Genomic DNA, 17,869 nt, shown 5'->3' on the forward strand with positions numbered 1-17,869 from the left:
TTTACATTTCATATTTAGGAACTCTGCCGAATTGTATACAACATGGAGTGTTAAAATTTGTTCCAAAAACGGCTTATTCCACTTACCGATGCTTGTAAGCATGCACCATCCACTGTTTAAGGAAACAGTGAGATTATGACAAGTCTGGTTTACGGCAGTCCCATACACTTGTCATTGCCATGGTATCAACTGTAAACAGTCATGTCATGCATGCAGTCATGTCATGCATGCAGACCACAGTAGGAAGCTGACGGTAACAACTGGGAATATCATGCAAATTATTGTCAAAGCTGTTGCCCCCCAGTTGCATCAGTTGTCATAAATAACATTTCTGTGGCTGCATGAACCTGGAATTGTGATTGGCATATTTTCTTGATGATATGCATACAGAGACAGGACAACAACAGACAGAAAGGGCTGTGAAATGAGGAATGGTTGTGAAAATGAGTCTTGTCTATCATGTTTCCATGATTTGCTGCTCTGTGCTGATGCAGGAGTGGAACATCAGTCGTCTGACATTTGAGTGTGACTCAGAGCCCTTTGGCAAGGAGAGGGATGCTGCCATCAGGAAGCTGGCCTCTGAAGCGGGGGTGGAGGTCTTCGTACGCATCTCGCACACACTTTATGACCTGGACAAGTGAGTGTGTGTGTGTATGTGTGTGTGTGTCAGCATGACAGTTTATTTGGGTCAGTCAGCACCTCTCTTTTGAGAGGTAATTTCTGTATAAACGTAATATGTGGCACAGCCAAAATGAACATGTTCAACTTGAAGTGCAGAGGGCAGTGCCACAAAATGCACTGCATCCAATTTCAAGTTCAAATTCATTTATTTATATAGCCCTTCAATTGAAATGAAAAAAGCATCCCAAACAACAGCACTGAAAAATAATATTGTAAAGGCAGAGGCAGTTACTTTCAATTCAACAATAATAATAAACTTTATTTTTTTATTTTTCAAAAACATGGTTTTCAAATTGCTTTACAGAGCAAAACATGACAACATAAAAAACAGGACAATAATAGTCAATAATGAATCAATCAATAATAAAAAAAAAAGTTAAGAATCTATCTTTAGAAAAATCAGTTTTAAGAAGAGATTGAAAGGACTGAAGTGATTTAGCTAGCCTTAGTTGCTCAGGCAGGTTGTCCCACAATATATGGGCTCTTTTGGAGAGCACCCGATCTGCTTTGGTCTTCAGTCTAAACCAGTGGTTCTCTACATGGTTCCAAGGGGTCCCCAGCAAATTGATCAATTGTTAAACACCTTTATTTAATTTACAAGAAGTTAACACAATTAGAGAATGTAGAAGCATGACTATTTTGGTCATAGTTTCACTGTTATCGCTCTACCTACTCTACAGATAGAAGTGAAATTCTGGACAAAATCATATCTAAAAATAAAAATATTCTCTGATTTGGGTCCGAGAGACAAAATCTCATCAAATGGGGGTTCGTGGCCTTAATGTGGACTAAATTAGGGGTCCTTGATATGAAAAGGTTGAGAATCACTGATCTAGACTGTGGAACAGACAGGAAGGCTTTGGCCGAGGACCACAGGGTGCTGTCTGGCTTGTAGGGAGTAAAAAGGTCAGAGATGTAGCTAGGTGCTAAACCATGCTGTGCTTTAAAAGTAATTAGTAAAATCTTAAAATTGATTCTAAAACTAACAGGCAGCCAGTGCATGACACCCTTATGGCAGTATTCTGAACAAGCTGCAGCCATGACAGGCACTTTTGGTTAACGCAGGAGTAAAGAGAGTTGCAGTAATCTATGTGAGAGGAAATAAATGCATGACTGACCTTCTCCAAATCAGCTGAGGATAGTAGTGGTTTCATTTTGGAAATAGTTCTCAGCTGCAGAAATCACGACTGCACAACCCTTTTAACCTGTGCATCAAAAGGTAAATTGGAGTCAAAGAACGCCCCTGGCTTTTTAGCTATAGGTGTCACATTGGATGATAAAATACCCAGTCTGCTCAGGAGGACCGAAACGAATAATTTATGATTTATCACCATTAAGTTGGAGGAATGTGTTACACATCCAGCTCTTAATATCTAAAAGGTAGTCATGCAGACTGTCAAGACAGTTGGGGTTGCTGGGCTTCAAGGGGAGGTTTAGCTGTGGGACATCTACATAGCAATGAAATGACACATTATGCTTCTGGATGGGTGTCCTTGTGGCTCAGTGGTCTAAGACGCATAACCGCGACGTCCTGACCTTTGCCGCATGTCATCCCCCTCTCTCCACTGTGAACTATCAAATAAAGGCTAAAATTCCAAAAAAATTATCTTAGAAAAAAAAAATTATTCTTCTAGATAATGGGCAGCATGTATAGAGAGAAAAGGATAGCTGACTGAGCCTGCACTGAGGTCTAAAAAAAAAAAAAAAAAATTACACAATCCCCTGCACCAAATGTTAAAGGACGTTCTAACCCTAGGAGAGCATTCTGAGTGCTATGAAGCAGTCCTAAAACCAGACTGGAAGTTTTTCAAATAAAGATTCAAAAAGGACAAGTTAGGTTTCTTAAGAAGGGGTTGAAACTTAAGTCAGAGAGCTGTTAACATAAAATGATAGGGCCAACAGCTTTAAAAACATCTTTTGAGCAATTTGCTTTAAACAAAATCAGGAGGGCTAATGTAAGATTTCATGTGGGAGATCGTCTCCTTTAGGAGTTCAAGTTTTAGGTTTAGATTCTTTTCATTTTGCAAAAGAAGAAAAGATTAACTAATGCCTTTGCATTTTGTAAAGGAATATCAGCGGCATTAACAGTGCAGGGTGATGCCATTTGTTTACAGCTATTATACCAAGGTAGCGACCTTTTTTTATTGTACATATTTTAGTATTTTCTTTTTTTGTACTGTTTGGTATGTTTTATTGTGTAACCTTGGAATACCTACAAATGCATATGCAATTAGACCAAACCGCAAAAAACGGCACACATAGAGCAACCCATGATTTCAGGCGCAAATGCCCTTTGCGCTGTCTTGGTAGATCAGAAAACAAGTTTTAGCACCCGCAATGCGATTTGCACTGGCGCAAACCTTTAGTAGGTCTGGGCCTTAATGTTGATATACAGTAGGCCTACATTTCTTAGAGAAGTCAATGGAAATCTGTTTTTTGTCCTCCCCCAGGATCATTGAGCTAAACGGTGGCCACCCTCCATTAACCTACAAGCGTTTTCAGACCCTGGTGTCCTCCATGCCCCCCCCAGACCCTCCTGTGGAGCCACTGACCCAGGCTAACATGGTGACCTGCATCACCCCCATCACCAAGGAGGGGCAAAAGGACAAGTACAGTGTCCCACTACTAGAAGAGCTGGGTATGATGAAAATACATTGATTGATTGATTGATTGATGGATTGATTGATTGATTGACTGATTATTAAAAGTCCCCAAGTGCAACATTTACAAGTGATAAAGACAAAGGTTAGGCTGATATATGGGGCTGATATTGGCCCTATGTTTTTTTTTTTTTTTTTATATCAGATGTTTGACTTGAGAAATCATTCCAGTGTCATGTGGGAGGATTTTACTGGAATGGCCTTTTCTGCTGCAGCTCCATGTGATTTAGACCTCCCTGATTTAGGCTGATAGACTGGTGGATTATTAAATTACAATCTTGCCTAGCGCAGCTTTTAAGAATATTGGCACAAAATACTGGCTAATGGCTGCTTCATTACAAAAATATTTGTACTGGCCTTCAAAAACCCATATTGGACCAACCCTAATATAGACTAGGAATGATTTGAGTGTTGGAAAATGATACCAGCTATTCTGATATTTATATTAAGTGTATTTTTTGTGTGTCCCTTGGCAGGTTTTGATACTGAGGGTTTGGGTCCTGCAGTGTGGCCCGGTGGAGAGACTGAAGCCCTGGCTAGAATAGAGAGACAACTGGGCCCTGATTTGTCTACTGTATGACACACACACACATACACACACACACACCCCACATATAATATCTCCATTCCAAACACGCAGGCCTGAATTTTCTTAAAGCATGTCAACAGTCAGTTAAACTCTGAGGCTAATGCTTTTGAACTTGTCACATGTGAAAACAGTCAGCTTGCTAGCATTACTTAATTGTCTAATGGCAGAAATTTCAGATCCAGATCACCACCAAAATATGATCAGTTGTTCCTCGGCCGAAGGTCTATTTGTCCACAAAATCAAGTGAAAATCTGTGCTGACAGACAGACAAACAGGGTGAACACAGAACCTCCTTGGCAAAGGGAATATGGAGGACTAGAAATACTAAAATCGGTTTTCAAAATGTCTCAGAATAAATAAAAATAATGTACATCTTTATGTATCACAATACTAATAAGATACACTGTATACGTTTTGTAAATTCACTACAAATTTCTGTTTATTTACTGTATATTATATCAGTACTGTGTGAAATATCATATTGTGACCCAGAGTATTGATATGGTATTGTATCTTAACGGTCCTGGGCATTACCCAGCTTTAGTGTGTAGTTTGAGCAGAACGCTTCAGTCTCTGTGGTGTCCTGCTCCTCTAGGCTTGGCAGGTGAATTTTAAGTGTCCGAAGCTGAACTCCAGTCCTCTGCTGCCCAGCCCACTGGGGCTCAGCCCCTACCTCCGCTTTGGCTGCCTGTCCTGTCGCCTCTTCTACAGAAAATTGGCTGAGCTCTACAACAAGGTACACCACACACACAAACACTCATACACAGAACACTCAGAACGCTTCTCACCTAAGGCAGTAATAATGTCAAGCTCTATTACTTTATTTTGAATTGGACATTGATTCAATCATCTAAATAATGTTTCAGAGGCTTTTCTACCCTGACAGAAATAAAATTATGGCGGAAACACTGAGGCCCTCAAGCATGCCATATCACCAAAATGACCAAATCAGAAAGCCATGCTATTCACAAACCGTAGGCAATGCGTATAAAGCGTGTCCAATAGCGCTGATCAAGAAATAAAGCCTCTTTGTGCGTGTCATGGTCATGCATATGTAAATTATATGTAAATGTCATTATTCTGGCCACATAATAGTTATTTGTAGGCGATACCATGCAAATTGAAGATCTAAAGAAAGGTGGCAAAAAGATCAAACAGACCGGAGGGGTCTAGCACCGTGTCGTTCCCACAGCAGATCAGATCAGAGAACACTCAAATTACAAAGGGGCTTTAGAGCGGTAGGGTGGCAGTCTTGGTGGATTAGTCTAACAGCTATTTACGGCGATTTGCTTCTGTAGTGCTCTTTTCCAGGGCTTGTTTGCACCACAAATTAATTTTCAGAAATTTCTTTGTGAATAAAAAGAAAATTGCTCTTAACTCAAGCAGCTGAGATGTACAAATTGCCCTCCCAACGCAATCTTAGTGAATCTGGACCTTAATACGTTTGGCATGAATATTGATATATATATATAATATTGGCAATTGGCAGCTTAAAATAAAAATTAAGTATGGTCCTTCAAAAATCCATATCAGTCGAACCCTAGTGTTTGCTACATTAGTTGTATTAAGTTACACTAATCGGCTACACTTCCACTTTGTGTTTATTCCTCTCCACCTCAATGCCAACATGGACAGGTCAAGCATGGCAGCCCGCCCATCTCGCTGTATGACAAGCTGCTATGGCGCGAGTTCTTCTATACAGCGGCCACCAACAACCCGCGGTTTGACAAGATGGAGGGCAACCCCATTTGCATCCGCATTCCATGGGACAAAAACCCAGAGGTGCTGGCCAAGTGGGCAGAGGCCAAGACTGGCTTCCCCTGGATTGACGCCATCATGACCCAACTGAGGCAGGAGGGCTGGATCCACCACCTGGCCAGACATGCTGTGGCCTGTTTCCTGACCAGAGGAGACCTGTGGATCAGCTGGGAGGAAGGCATGAAGGTAGAGGAGGAGCAGTGGGAGGAGGTGGAATGCATGAAACTAGAGGAAGAGGAAGGCATGAAGGTAGAGGAAGAGACAGAGAAAGAGGAGGAGGATGGCCTGAAGGTAGTGGAAGAGTGAGGAAGGCATGAAGGTGCAGGAGGTGGAGGAAGAAGGTATAAAGATAGAGGAGGAGAAGGAAGGCATAAAGGTAGAAGAGGAGGAGGTTGCCAGATCAGATATAAGTATCAGCTTAGATGTATAGTTAATATCTCCGAAACCTCGAGACAGATCTCTTAGAAAAACACTCGCACTTTTATGTATGATATGTCTATGTAACGTAAAAACTGTAGACGAAGAAAGGTGCCAAAAAATGTCTGCCAGAAAAAAGAGAATAGTAATAGTGTGGTTTGCCTACAGCAAGCACACTAATTACAAAAATTCTGAGAAACACAGCAACAGCGGCTGGGTTGAACAAGTGAAAAAGGCTGGTCAGGTTTAGAAGCCGGTCAGAAAGGTGCAGAAATCCTCTAACAAGCTCATCAAACTGAGCCCAAGTGTTGACCCCAAGATGTTCAATCAAAGGTAATGAACCAGAAAAAGAAAACAAGGTGCTTTTCCACGGCACCCCCAACCAATCATGATATTTGTGACCAATTACAGACGGCCACAGTGTGGGCTGGCATGTGAAGAATTCCACTAGTTGGAAGTTCGAAGGCAATGAGGCGCTTCTGGAATTTGTTTGCACAGCAAGCATATGGTGGCCATAACAACCAGTGTCTGTGTTCTAAGGTGTTTGAGGAGCTGTTACTGGATGCAGACTGGAGTGTGAACGCTGGCAGCTGGATGTGTCACTCCTGCAGCTCCTTCTTCCAGCAGTTCTTTCACTGCTACTGTCCTGTTGGCGCTGGACGACGCATAGACCCCAATGGAGACTACATCAGGTAGACACTCATCTGCATGTACATATGCATGACTGCCTGCATGTATACAGTGCACATGCATGTATACATGAATACTGTCATCACACACACACAAACCACCCTGTAAGGTGAAGCACAGAAGATCAAAATGTAGGGAAATTATAAGAAGTCTAGTCTAAACAATTATTCAGTACTTCTTTGTGACTTACATACAACTTGGTACACAATCGCTTCACACACACAGAAATACACACCCACAGCTGATTTTATCTGTAGCTTAAACCTTTTTTTGGCCATTGTATTACTTGACCCTTACTTGGTCCTTTCAGCAGATATTGAGGAAAATCCATTTAAGATAAGATAAGATATCAGTTTACTGGTTTATTTACAGTTTATTTATTCCCCTTGGGGAAATTCATGTGCCACAGCAGCAATTGGTGGAATAGTGCCAAGGAAATCAAAGAAAATAGTTAATAAAGTACAGTATAATGTACATAATATGAAACTATAGAGACAGTGAAAATAATAAATGCAGATGGATATATTCTAGAGGTACGTAAAATCCGCTGGCCTATGTGGCCTGGATTAGTTGGGCTACGATGGAAGATGCCTTTAATAGAAAGCTTTGAGAGACACTCAGTGAGAAACTCTTCTTTATCTAGTCTTGATCTTGCGGGACTAAAGTCTGGATCATGCTTTCTGTTGACTGGTGATATTATAGACTGGGAATAGAAAAGAGAGCTGGTGAAATCCAACTGGTTTCACTGGACTTTGCTAAGAATGACCACTGATCTGTGGCATCCTGGTTGTTCAGTGGGCCATGCACTCATCATGTTGTGAGTTCCAATCCAGCTGGGGGACCTTTTTTGCATGTTATTGTTTTTCCATAACTCCCAGCTTTCCTGTCACTCTACTCTGTATGCTTTCAAGTAAAGCAGAAATGTGTTAAAAATAAAAAATTAATTAAAAACATAAATAAGGGCGCCCCGGTGGCTCACCGAGTAGAGCACGTACCATAAGGCTCAGTCTTTCCCACAGCAACCCGGTTCAAATCCGGCCCGTGGTCATTTGCTACATGTCCTCCCCTCGCTCTCTCCCATACCTTCCTGTCTCTCTCTCACACTATCTCTGTCTAATAAAGCATAAAATGCCTGAATTAAAAGAAAAAAATAATTATTACTTATCTAACATTGTTGGATGGGTCTAAACTAGAGTTCGACTGATATGATACTTTGAAAGCCAAAACCAATATTTTTTTATTTAATTGAAGCTGCCAATATCTAATATTTTGTGTCTATTTTCAATATCTTCTGAATTGAACTGAAAATTACTATTGAGTACGAGTGTTTCCCTCAGTCAGGGTGGAAAAGCCTCTGAAACAGCATTTGGACCATTCATGAGACAGTAAAACTCTCCATGGAAAGCCATAGTAATGCAATTCTTTTAGGTGGGTTAGGAGCTCCTTAGGGCAGGGTGAGGAAGTTTCATTGCAGCTTTCAGACAGTTGAGTAAACTAGAATGATTTCTGGTTAAACATCTGCTTTAAAAATAACAATAATAAAATATAGTGACTAGCTGTGGTCAGGGAGGAACCTCCATCATATCAGAGGTGAACCACAGTGACTGGACCAGATCTGATTTTTAATAAAAGGCCAGTAGCAGCCTGATATATCAATCTAATTCAAGTTTAAACAAGGCATTCCGCTAGTTAATTATCCCTCCATAACATTCAATGGGATGCAATCAGTGACAAGGAAAAGGTGATATGGATAGAGTTCTTAATACATTCCCCCAACATTTAGACCCATGTGGCCTACAGCAGTATGAAATGAAGCTAATCAGCCATTGTAATGGGGCACTGCGGTTGTAATCTCTCCCTGTGCTTCCAGACGCTACTTACCTGTGCTAAGAGATTTCCCAGCCAAGTACATCTACGACCCGTGGAATGCACCGGAAGAGGTTCAGCGTTCAGCTCACTGTTTGGTTGGCCAGGACTATCCAAAACCCATGGTGAACCACGCCGAGGCCAGTCGGCTCAACATCGAGAGGATGAGGCAGATCTACCAGCAGCTTTCACGATACAGAGGGCTCAGTAAGGAACATTATTAATAATAATAATAATAATAATAATGATCAACTTCAGTACTTTTCAAAACCGAAGTTACAAAGTGCTTCACAACAAGGAACAAGTGCAAGGAATAAAACATGTTGTGCAAACAAAACATAATGCACTGTTAAAAAAGATCTCCGCATGTCTGACAACCACCTTTTGGTGATATGCCACGCCCAAAACCACGCCCCTTTTGGCCAATTGACATGAAAAGTTAATTAGTTCTTCCTTGGTCCATAACCAACCTTCATACCAAGTTTTGTGCAAATCTGTCTGTAAATGCATGGACAGCTGTTATCCTGCACCCTTGTGGTTGCCTAAGTTCTACTGTGAAGCCTCCTCTAATGATCCCACTTCTCAGGTAGCTCAACACAATCAAGACTTGCCATTGGTGGCAAAGGTTGTGAGTTCGAGCCCCGGGTGCTTCAGAATGTAAATGCTTATATCTACTTAGGCATTGTGCTGTGTGGATTAGAGACTCGTGATTACTTCAAGGTTTAATGATAATTTTGGTCCGGACAGGTCTGCTGATGGACCCTTATGTATTTCTCATTTGTCTTCCTCCTCCTCTTCTTCCTCTTCCTCCTTCTTCTTCTTCTTCCTCTACCTCCTCAAAATGCCCAGCCCCGACTCACCGCTGCGCAGCAGCTATAATTCCCTGTGTTTTTTAGTTGCTGTGCAGATATTCAGCCCCATTCTTCATTCCTGTGCCTCTGACAGGCTTGTTGGCGGCTGTGCCATCGGAGCCCTTTGAGGACTTGAATGTCAACGGATGCCGAGCTGTGGCGTTGCCTGTTACCAGTAAGAAACAGCGAGGGACCAACGGACATCATGGTAAACAGGGTAGAAAGATATCATCCTGAATGTTAACGTTGCTGCTGTGTTCACATTGGCGTAGAAAAGGCAGTACTGGTGGCTATCACAGGATGTCAGTCAACCTTAATGGCACACTGCCTTCACCATTGTGATTTTGATAGGGTCAGCCATGCATAAAAACTGATCTGTTGCATAGCACTGCATGACTGCATGACATTTTCAGTGTTTCATTTCATTTCAAAATGTCTCAGAGATATATTTTGCAGAAATTATTAGATATGATTACCTACTGCAAATTAATAGGAAGCCAAAGCAGGTAATTGGAATATCTCAGCCAAACCAGAATCTTTTTTTCCTGGATTTCAAGATATTAGTCAGAAAAAGAAAGTTCCTGCTTGCTTTATCTTTGTTGGAAGAGAAGACAAGTAGAGCAGATGGACAAACGTATGTGGCTATATCCATTTTGCTAGATTTGTCAACATCTGGTTTGTCTTCACTAGGTTAAAGTCACAAGGAAACAGCATTTTGATGGTGTGTTGCCTCCATCATTTGTCATGTTTCTGGTTGGGACATAACGCAGGGAGAGATTGTTCAAAAGTTGAGGGATCAGACCAGACCAAAATGGAAAGTGACTCAGTGCTTTGTTCATAATATTGAGCTTCACAAGTTTCTGATTCTTCAAAATGAATAAATTAAGCTGGGACACAGCCATGGTGTCTTAGGAAAAGGAAACCGGTTTTTCACCACTGTACCATGTTGACACTGTCACTGTGAAAGTTGTGGATTGCAGGATTTATATAAAAGGGGGAGGGGGAGGTTGTCAAAATCAGTGATGTTATTATTGGGTTTTTTTATCTAGGCCTGATGTTGTTATGTACGCCATGAAGTAACCACTAAAATGTAAAAATAGGAGTTTGATATAAAAGTACAAGAAAATTAAAAAAAAAATACATATATTTTACATTTGTGATATGGGGAATTGGCTAACAAGGTGAAAAACTCTGTTGCCAAGTTGCATCTGCAGGTGCCAGGTGTTGGCACTGGTGGAGTTTACCATCTACTCAAAACAATGACAATCCGGTTGACTCCATACTAACACAATGTGAACGTAGCATTAAACTGTCTTGTTATTATCTTTACCAGCCCACAAACACCTGTTTGACCTCCAGTCCTTCCTTGCTTGTTGTCTGCAGGCCATAGGCAGACCAAAGAGCAGGCAGGACCCAGTGGACTGAAGCTCCGGCCAGGACCAAGTAGGAACCAACAGCCCTCAGGCTGCCTAGCACATTTCCAGAGCCACTCTCCATTCTCCATCCTCACCTCCATATTTTTTGACATTGCAGATGGCCGTACATCTAGCGTAGAACATGGAGGAATGACCAATAAGGAGGCTTGTCATTTTGAGAGTATCCAAGCGTTTGTTGTGCCTCAGCATCCAGGTACTTCATGATTAACACTGCTGTTGGATTAAAATGTCCTGTCTCTAAATAGTTTTAAGATAATGAGAAAAATGTTCATATTTTCAGGATTCTATTTCTATTCTCAGGTTGACTATAATGTTTTTGAGATTATACAAGAGGCTTTACAGTGGTAGCCATTGTAGAAGCCCCCCTTCATGCAATACAGGGTGTCTGCAGGTCCTGAAAAAGCCTTAAACTGTCTTAAATTATATTGTCTAAACTCAAGGCCTTACAGCCTTGAAGTCAGTGTTGGAGGTATTAGAGGTGTTTCTTTTTGCACAGTTTTTTCTGGTGAGAAATCAGCACAGTCATGTGGACCTCAGACAGTTTACAGTTAAGTTGTATTTTAATTTTCACCTTTATCTCAGTTGCAACTTTGGTCTTAGATTTACTAATTTATTAACTTTAGGCTTAAATTTGGGTGCCTCAGTAGCTCACCGAGTAGGGCGTGTACAGCATAAGGCTGTCCTTCCCACAGAGACCCGGGTTCAAATCCAGCCTGCGGTCATTTGCTGTACCATACTGTATGTCCTATGTAAACTTCTAACTGAAGAAACATAAAAAGCAGTTAGAGGATGAACATTTTCAAATGACAGCAGCCATATTCATCCCAGTTGAACATGCTTATAATCCATTCCGACATATTATTACTCTACAAATAGAAACAAAAGCTCTAAACATGTTAATATAAATGCAATTCATACCTACTGTATATTGTGTATTACTGTATATGTAAGCTATAATGCACAATGTAATGTGCAGTTTTGGAAGAATAATCCCTGACGCAGAGATGAAGAATACCCAACCTGAAGCATAGTGCTTTACTCACGGCTGACTTTCAGCAAGACCTTCACTCGGCAGAATAATTCATAACATTTATAAATTCAGCTGCAGCAGAGCAAACAGTTTGATGACAGTTACGATGATCCTACATCTCACAGTTGCATTCTGATATCACATTCATTTCCAATGGTGAGAGGACACATCAGAGCTGTAATCTGAAATCCTTAAAGCCAAGCAGAATCAAGTATTGACCCAGGCCGTGGTAGAAACTCTGATGATTATCATAACACACAATGTTGTGTGCTGTAATGCTGTACATTGACCCCAAATCCTGTAATAGATTACATATTTCACATGCAGTACACACTCTCAAATGTTCTAGTTTTCAGGGATGCAAACTAGTCACCTTCAGGTGACAGTCGCCTTTTTGATCCCAAAATAGGGCACTTAAGATTTCTGAGTAGTTTTGTGTCTGCCCTGGTATCTGTCACCTTTTTCACTCTCCATGAGTTTGCATCCATGAGTTTTTATTGCCTTGAAACCTGAAATTAAAAACCCATTAAATCAGACCTTTTAAACATTTATCTGGATATAGTAACCAGCAAACTCAAGGTAAAAGCAAAAGGCTGCTCATTTCTGACACCATTTAAAATGGTAAACAATCTTGGTTGTGTGTACATCTCTGATAATCTCTGACTGTTTTAAGATTTAAGTGCAAAGTTAATTTGCCATGAAATGAATCGAAGTGATACTAATTAGAGCAATTAAAACCACGATTACATTGTCAGAATTTAGTAGCCTTTTGCTTTTACATTATGCAAATCAAAGTGAAAAAGTCTGACTTAATGGGGTTTCATTTTAAAGGAATAGTTCACCCCAAAAAAAAAATCACTATCTTCTCACCCCCATGCCAGTAGAAAATCGGGTAAAGTTAGTCCATACAACAGTCCGGGGCTTACCAGCCGAAGTACGTTGCAGCGTTCTCCAAAACAACTGAAGTTGCTGGAGACCTGTCTTCAGTCTTCAAAAAATAACGGAAAACAACCATAAAATGGCTTCATCCAGCATAATCCAAGTCCCTTGAAGCCAAAAGATCCCAAAGTGACTTGAAAAGACCAACATTTACACCATTATTTAGCTGAGATCATCACTCTATCTGTTGTTTTCAAAATACGTCACGTTTGCGCGCACCCCGGCCTAGATAGGTAAGACTAGCTCCAATTACCAGAAAGGCGAATTCAGGTTTGGCCGTTTAGCCTTCAAAATAAAGGCGCGAGATTTTAAACAGGTAGAAATACTGTTTTAAACCAATTACTTTGTATTTATGTTAAATGCAATAAGTGAGCACCCATATCTCAAGTCTTTTTTGAAGACTGTGTATGGACTAACAAACTTTACCTGATTTTCTACTGGCATGGGGGTGAGTAGATAATGACTGAATTTTCATTTTTGGGTGAACTATTCCTTTAAAAACTGGTATAACCTTAACTGGTATAACCTGGTGCATTGTATCAGATCAGATGTCCAGTGTAACTGTGCTGTGTTCAGGTGTTTGTGTTCTCGGCGTTGGAGGCTCTGGGAAGAGGGAGCGCGAGGCCGAACAGGAAGTGGGCGTCGACATCGACTCCTCGTCTGCCTTCAAAGTTCAACGGCAAAACAAACAAGTCAGTAGGAACAGCCTGAACAGGAGCTGCTGTTTAAAGGATAACACCAGTGTAGTTTTTTCCTATCGCTATTATTGCCAACAACTGTCTGTTCTACTACAGGTTTGCCCTACCTTCCAGAAGTCATAGGCTCCCACTTAGGGCCAAACGTGGTGCTTGAACTTAGTACCAGAGTTCTTGATCCCTTTCCACTGGGTTGGCCAAGGCCAAAACTGGGCTTGTCCAGGAACTCCAGCCCTTCTAGTTCACCCTCCAAATCCTCATGGCCAAAGTCGTGGCCCTGGTGCTTATATGTCATTGCATTTTTTTTTTTACACAGGGGGATTAGCTGTCTAGAAAATAGCCTAATTAGCGTTAGCTATCATTTGCTTTGAAAGTATAAATCACACAGCAGTAAAGGACTAACATTAAACAAACAGAGGCGAGTCTAGGCCCTTACCAGTTGCCATTACGTTCCCCAGAACACCTATTAAATAATCAGATATGAATCAAAAAGCACTTTGTGTGTTTTATGTTTTATTATAAACTGTTTGTGTAGTGTCGTGTACCAAAAAAACTCTCAATCCATTTTTACACATTTTCCAGCACCTCTCTGAGCCTTACCAAGAACAGGATGTTTTTGTTCCTGTGTCTTTAAGGCTCATTAATATTAACAAGCCTCTGTTCTGATTGGCTAACCGCTTCGAGAGTGAAATGCGAGACACCACAGCCCCGGCAGCTACAGGTAGTGAAAACTCTCCGTAAATAAACAATGGCACCCGCTCAACCACTTTGAAAAAACGCTTTGTTAGTCGATTATTTCCTACAAAAGCTGGTGTTGTTGGAGGACAAATGATAATGAGCGTACCTTTGTGACGCCACAAAGTTACGGAAGCGTGCGTCTTGGTACTTCCACAATGTTTAGATAGCACATCCAACTCCTTTATAGTCAAAGAGGCAAGGGAAATCACATTTTCCACAATATGGGACCTTTAAAAGTAATGTTAACGTACAGACTGTAAATTTGATAGCAGCGTTGCCTGCCATGTTTGTTGACAAACAGTTGTGTAGTTTTCATGGTTGCGCAGGAAAAGGGTTGTTCAGTGGAAACATGTTAACAAGTTTAGCCCCTTGCTTAAGTCCCTGGACCAAAGTCCTTGGGCTTTTGGGGTCAGTGAAAAGGGGATATTGTTTTCAAAAATATTATACAACAGGTAGTTCCAACTGCACAGTCTGATTGGTCAAGTTGGTACGTTAGTCAAGGTAGCACTCGGAGGTGTTTTTAATGGATTTTTTTAAATAATGGGAGCCTATGACTTCTGGGAAGTAAGGCAAACCTGCAGTAGAACAAACAGTAGTAGCTTCTGACTGTGGCAAATGCATTGATGTGTTGACTTTTCATGGGCACTAATGGCGATAGGAAAAAAATAAAATTACACCAGTGTTATCCTTTAATGCGTGTTAATATGAGTAATCTGTTAAGGTGCGTTCAGACTACGGACTACAAAAGCTACAGAACGATCTGGCGTACCAAGCTACACTGTTGCCAACAGAGCAGAAAAGTGTTGCCCAGGTGTTCGCTGACGGTTCATGTCATCGTCACGCTGGGTGCACCAACTCATAGTCAGACTGTCATAGTGTTGCATTTGTCTCTTTTTATTTTATTTGGCATATTCTTGTTCTTCTAATTCATCAAGTAAACAATAATAACATACTACACTATCGCTACATTTTACGCTCTGCCGTTTGTAGCGTCGTGTCGCTGGCTCCCATTGAAAACGAATGACTTCCTGTCGCTTTGTAGCCCATAGTCTGAACGTACCATTAGACTTGCCAATGCCAAATCCAGTCACACTTTCTTAAATGCAGATTTCAGTCTTTTAGCACAACTAGAAGACAAGTGATGTGAAATCAAACATATTTCAGAAGCTAAATATGAAATTTCGTATCAAAGAGTGTGTGTCTAGATTTGGCCACACTAAGACTTTGGCATCCTGGCTCATGAAAAACAGATTGATTTCAATGTATTGTTTATGAACAGTTTATGTTTAGCTGTCACATATAGTCAGTCTTTGAATAAAGAGCACTGTCAACCTGAAAATGGAGATTCTCTCCACATATTTCTGTTGCTACCCTTTTCTTGCTGCTTGGTTGATAGATTGGGACTTTACATAATCTCAGAACAAAATTGTCTGGGGTTTTTTTCTCAAACTTGGACATGATTTGTGATTATGGATATCTGTAAGGAGGACATTCTGTTGAAATTTCTGTGTGGCTGAATAACTCACACAGTGATAGTGGTATCAGGTTGCAAGCATTCTTTATGGCTAGCTGTTGCATTCAGAAATACTGCCGAAGTGAGTTTAGGGCCCCAGCAGTTTCCATACAGTGTTACTCTCTAGTAGTGTCTCCAGTAGCTAGCTCACATATTGTATGTTAACAGACCAACTTGTGGAGAGGCGACCTTAAACCAATTGATTATCATTACTGTTTATTATTGTACTATGTGTAATTCTTGCAGCTTTTTCTTTGTGTTTCAGAGTGCTGGTCAACAGGAGGAGAGAATGGCCATGTCGTCCTAGACTGTGCTTCTGTCAATGATAGACAATTTACATAATGTACATAGGGGATTTATCAAAAAGAAAATAAATTTTGTTTTGTATCAAAAAATGTTGTGCTCCCATAGGAAAATGAACATTTTTGAGGGAAACAAGGACATGAACATTTGAGATTTATAGGCTAAACGGCAGTTGACATTTCTATTTCGGCTGCAGTTTAAAATCAGTTATTTCCAAATTGAACTTTTTTGTGATATTTCAACTTCCAGGCTAATAAGCAGAGGTGGGGGACTCGAGTCACGTGACTTGCAAGTCCCAAATTCGATGACGTAAGACTTAATAAAATACTTGGTATTCATTACTTGGGACTTGACTGACCTACAAAAGATGACTTGAAAGAACTTGACCTTTTTATTGAATGTTTGCATTTTTCTTTTAGCTGTAGATATTAACTGTATGAAAAGAGAAGTTGCATCTTTGCTAGCTAGTGTTCGTTCAGACATAACTGAGCAACAGTAGTGTGTGAAGCACACAAAATTACTAATGACAGCAGACTAGCCAAAACATTTCCAAAAATCATAAAATTTGTTGGGATTCAGTAGAACATATTCATCAAAGGGTTAAAGGAGTATTTCACCCACACATGAGCACACTGGTGAAGTTTGTCCACATAGCACAGGGAGTGTTCTGCTTCACTTGTTCTGCAGCGCCACACAGCCACTACTGTAGCAAGCAGATGCTGCTTTCAAATGCTGTTGGAAATATTGTAAATACAGGTAGTGGCCCAGTAAAGTGGTAAACGCAAAGGGCAAAGTCGACTTTTACGTTATACCCATGATGCCAAGATGCGACATTTTCACTCTTTGTTTAACTCGCTGTCACGCATGTACAACTCTATTTATTCCATACTCATACACTCAAAGTGACACTTGCTGTCAGAATTAAGGACTGCATTAAATGTGAAAAGAAAACTGTGGGAACTGTGGGCTGGATCATTAGAATTGCAGATGACTTGTGAATTGCTTGACCTGAGCAATGACTTGACTTTTCTTGCTTGACTTTTAGCATGGACTCGAATTGACTTGAGTGATTCGGAGCACTATAACTTGGGACTTGACTTGATGTTAAGACTTGAGACTTACGTGTGACTTGTATATGTGTGACTTACTCCCACCTCTGCTAATATGTCATTCATAGGAATTGTCCAAATAGTTCATTACTTCATTTGTATATAACATTGTATCTTTATGTTATGATTCCAGCCTGCCATGTGATTTCTAAATGAATGGATAAGAATGAATGAATGTTATTCTTGGTCTAGATTGTCAGTTGCCGGATCAAGGTCAGAGATTCTCACCTGTCCAGTGGACGGTCGATGCACTTATGGACCAGCTAAAGACCCTGTTGTCTTCCTTTGTTCAGAATCCACTTCCTCTCACCACATCATTTAGTTTGCAGGAATGTCCTTTGTACACAATTGTTTTGTTCATCTATTTGGGGCGGTATACAGTATGACTGCTTCTGTTTTGTTTTCCATTGTTTTTTGTTTTTTTGTTTTTCACCAGATTATCATTTTCAGCATTTGGAATACATGTCATATGGTATATGATGACCTAAATTTTAAGTTGGACAATATACTGGTCTGTATTCCTGTTGAAGCTTAGCTCTCTGTATGTATACCACTCAGCTGACATTAAATGTCCCAATGATATGCCTGAGTGTT

The 17,869-nt window shown here is 40.6% G+C and overlaps 1 protein-coding gene across 1 annotated transcript; it reads left to right on the forward strand.

Annotated features, from left to right (window-relative positions):
• Positions 1 to 494: 494 nt before the first annotated feature.
• Positions 495 to 17,857, forward strand: LOC139658972 (cryptochrome-1-like; the record flags this gene model as incomplete). The annotated part of the gene is made up of 12 exons (XM_071537180.1): positions 495 to 637; positions 3,132 to 3,319; positions 3,818 to 3,915; positions 4,526 to 4,666; positions 5,566 to 5,874; positions 6,646 to 6,797; positions 8,666 to 8,868; positions 9,607 to 9,720; positions 10,896 to 10,955; positions 11,046 to 11,141; positions 13,494 to 13,609; positions 16,129 to 17,857. Coding segments are annotated over 12 exons (1,662 nt in total), but the record flags the coding sequence as incomplete, so codon positions are not given.
• Positions 17,858 to 17,869: the final 12 nt, after the last annotated feature.

The sequence above is a fragment of the Centroberyx affinis genome, unplaced genomic scaffold (assembly GCF_046629955.1).
Source record: "Centroberyx affinis isolate AG114_WGS23_722 - 3 ecotype Tasmania unplaced genomic scaffold, CSIRO-AGI_Caff_v1 ptg002987l_1, whole genome shotgun sequence".
Lineage (NCBI taxonomy): Eukaryota > Metazoa > Chordata > Actinopteri > Beryciformes > Berycidae > Centroberyx > Centroberyx affinis.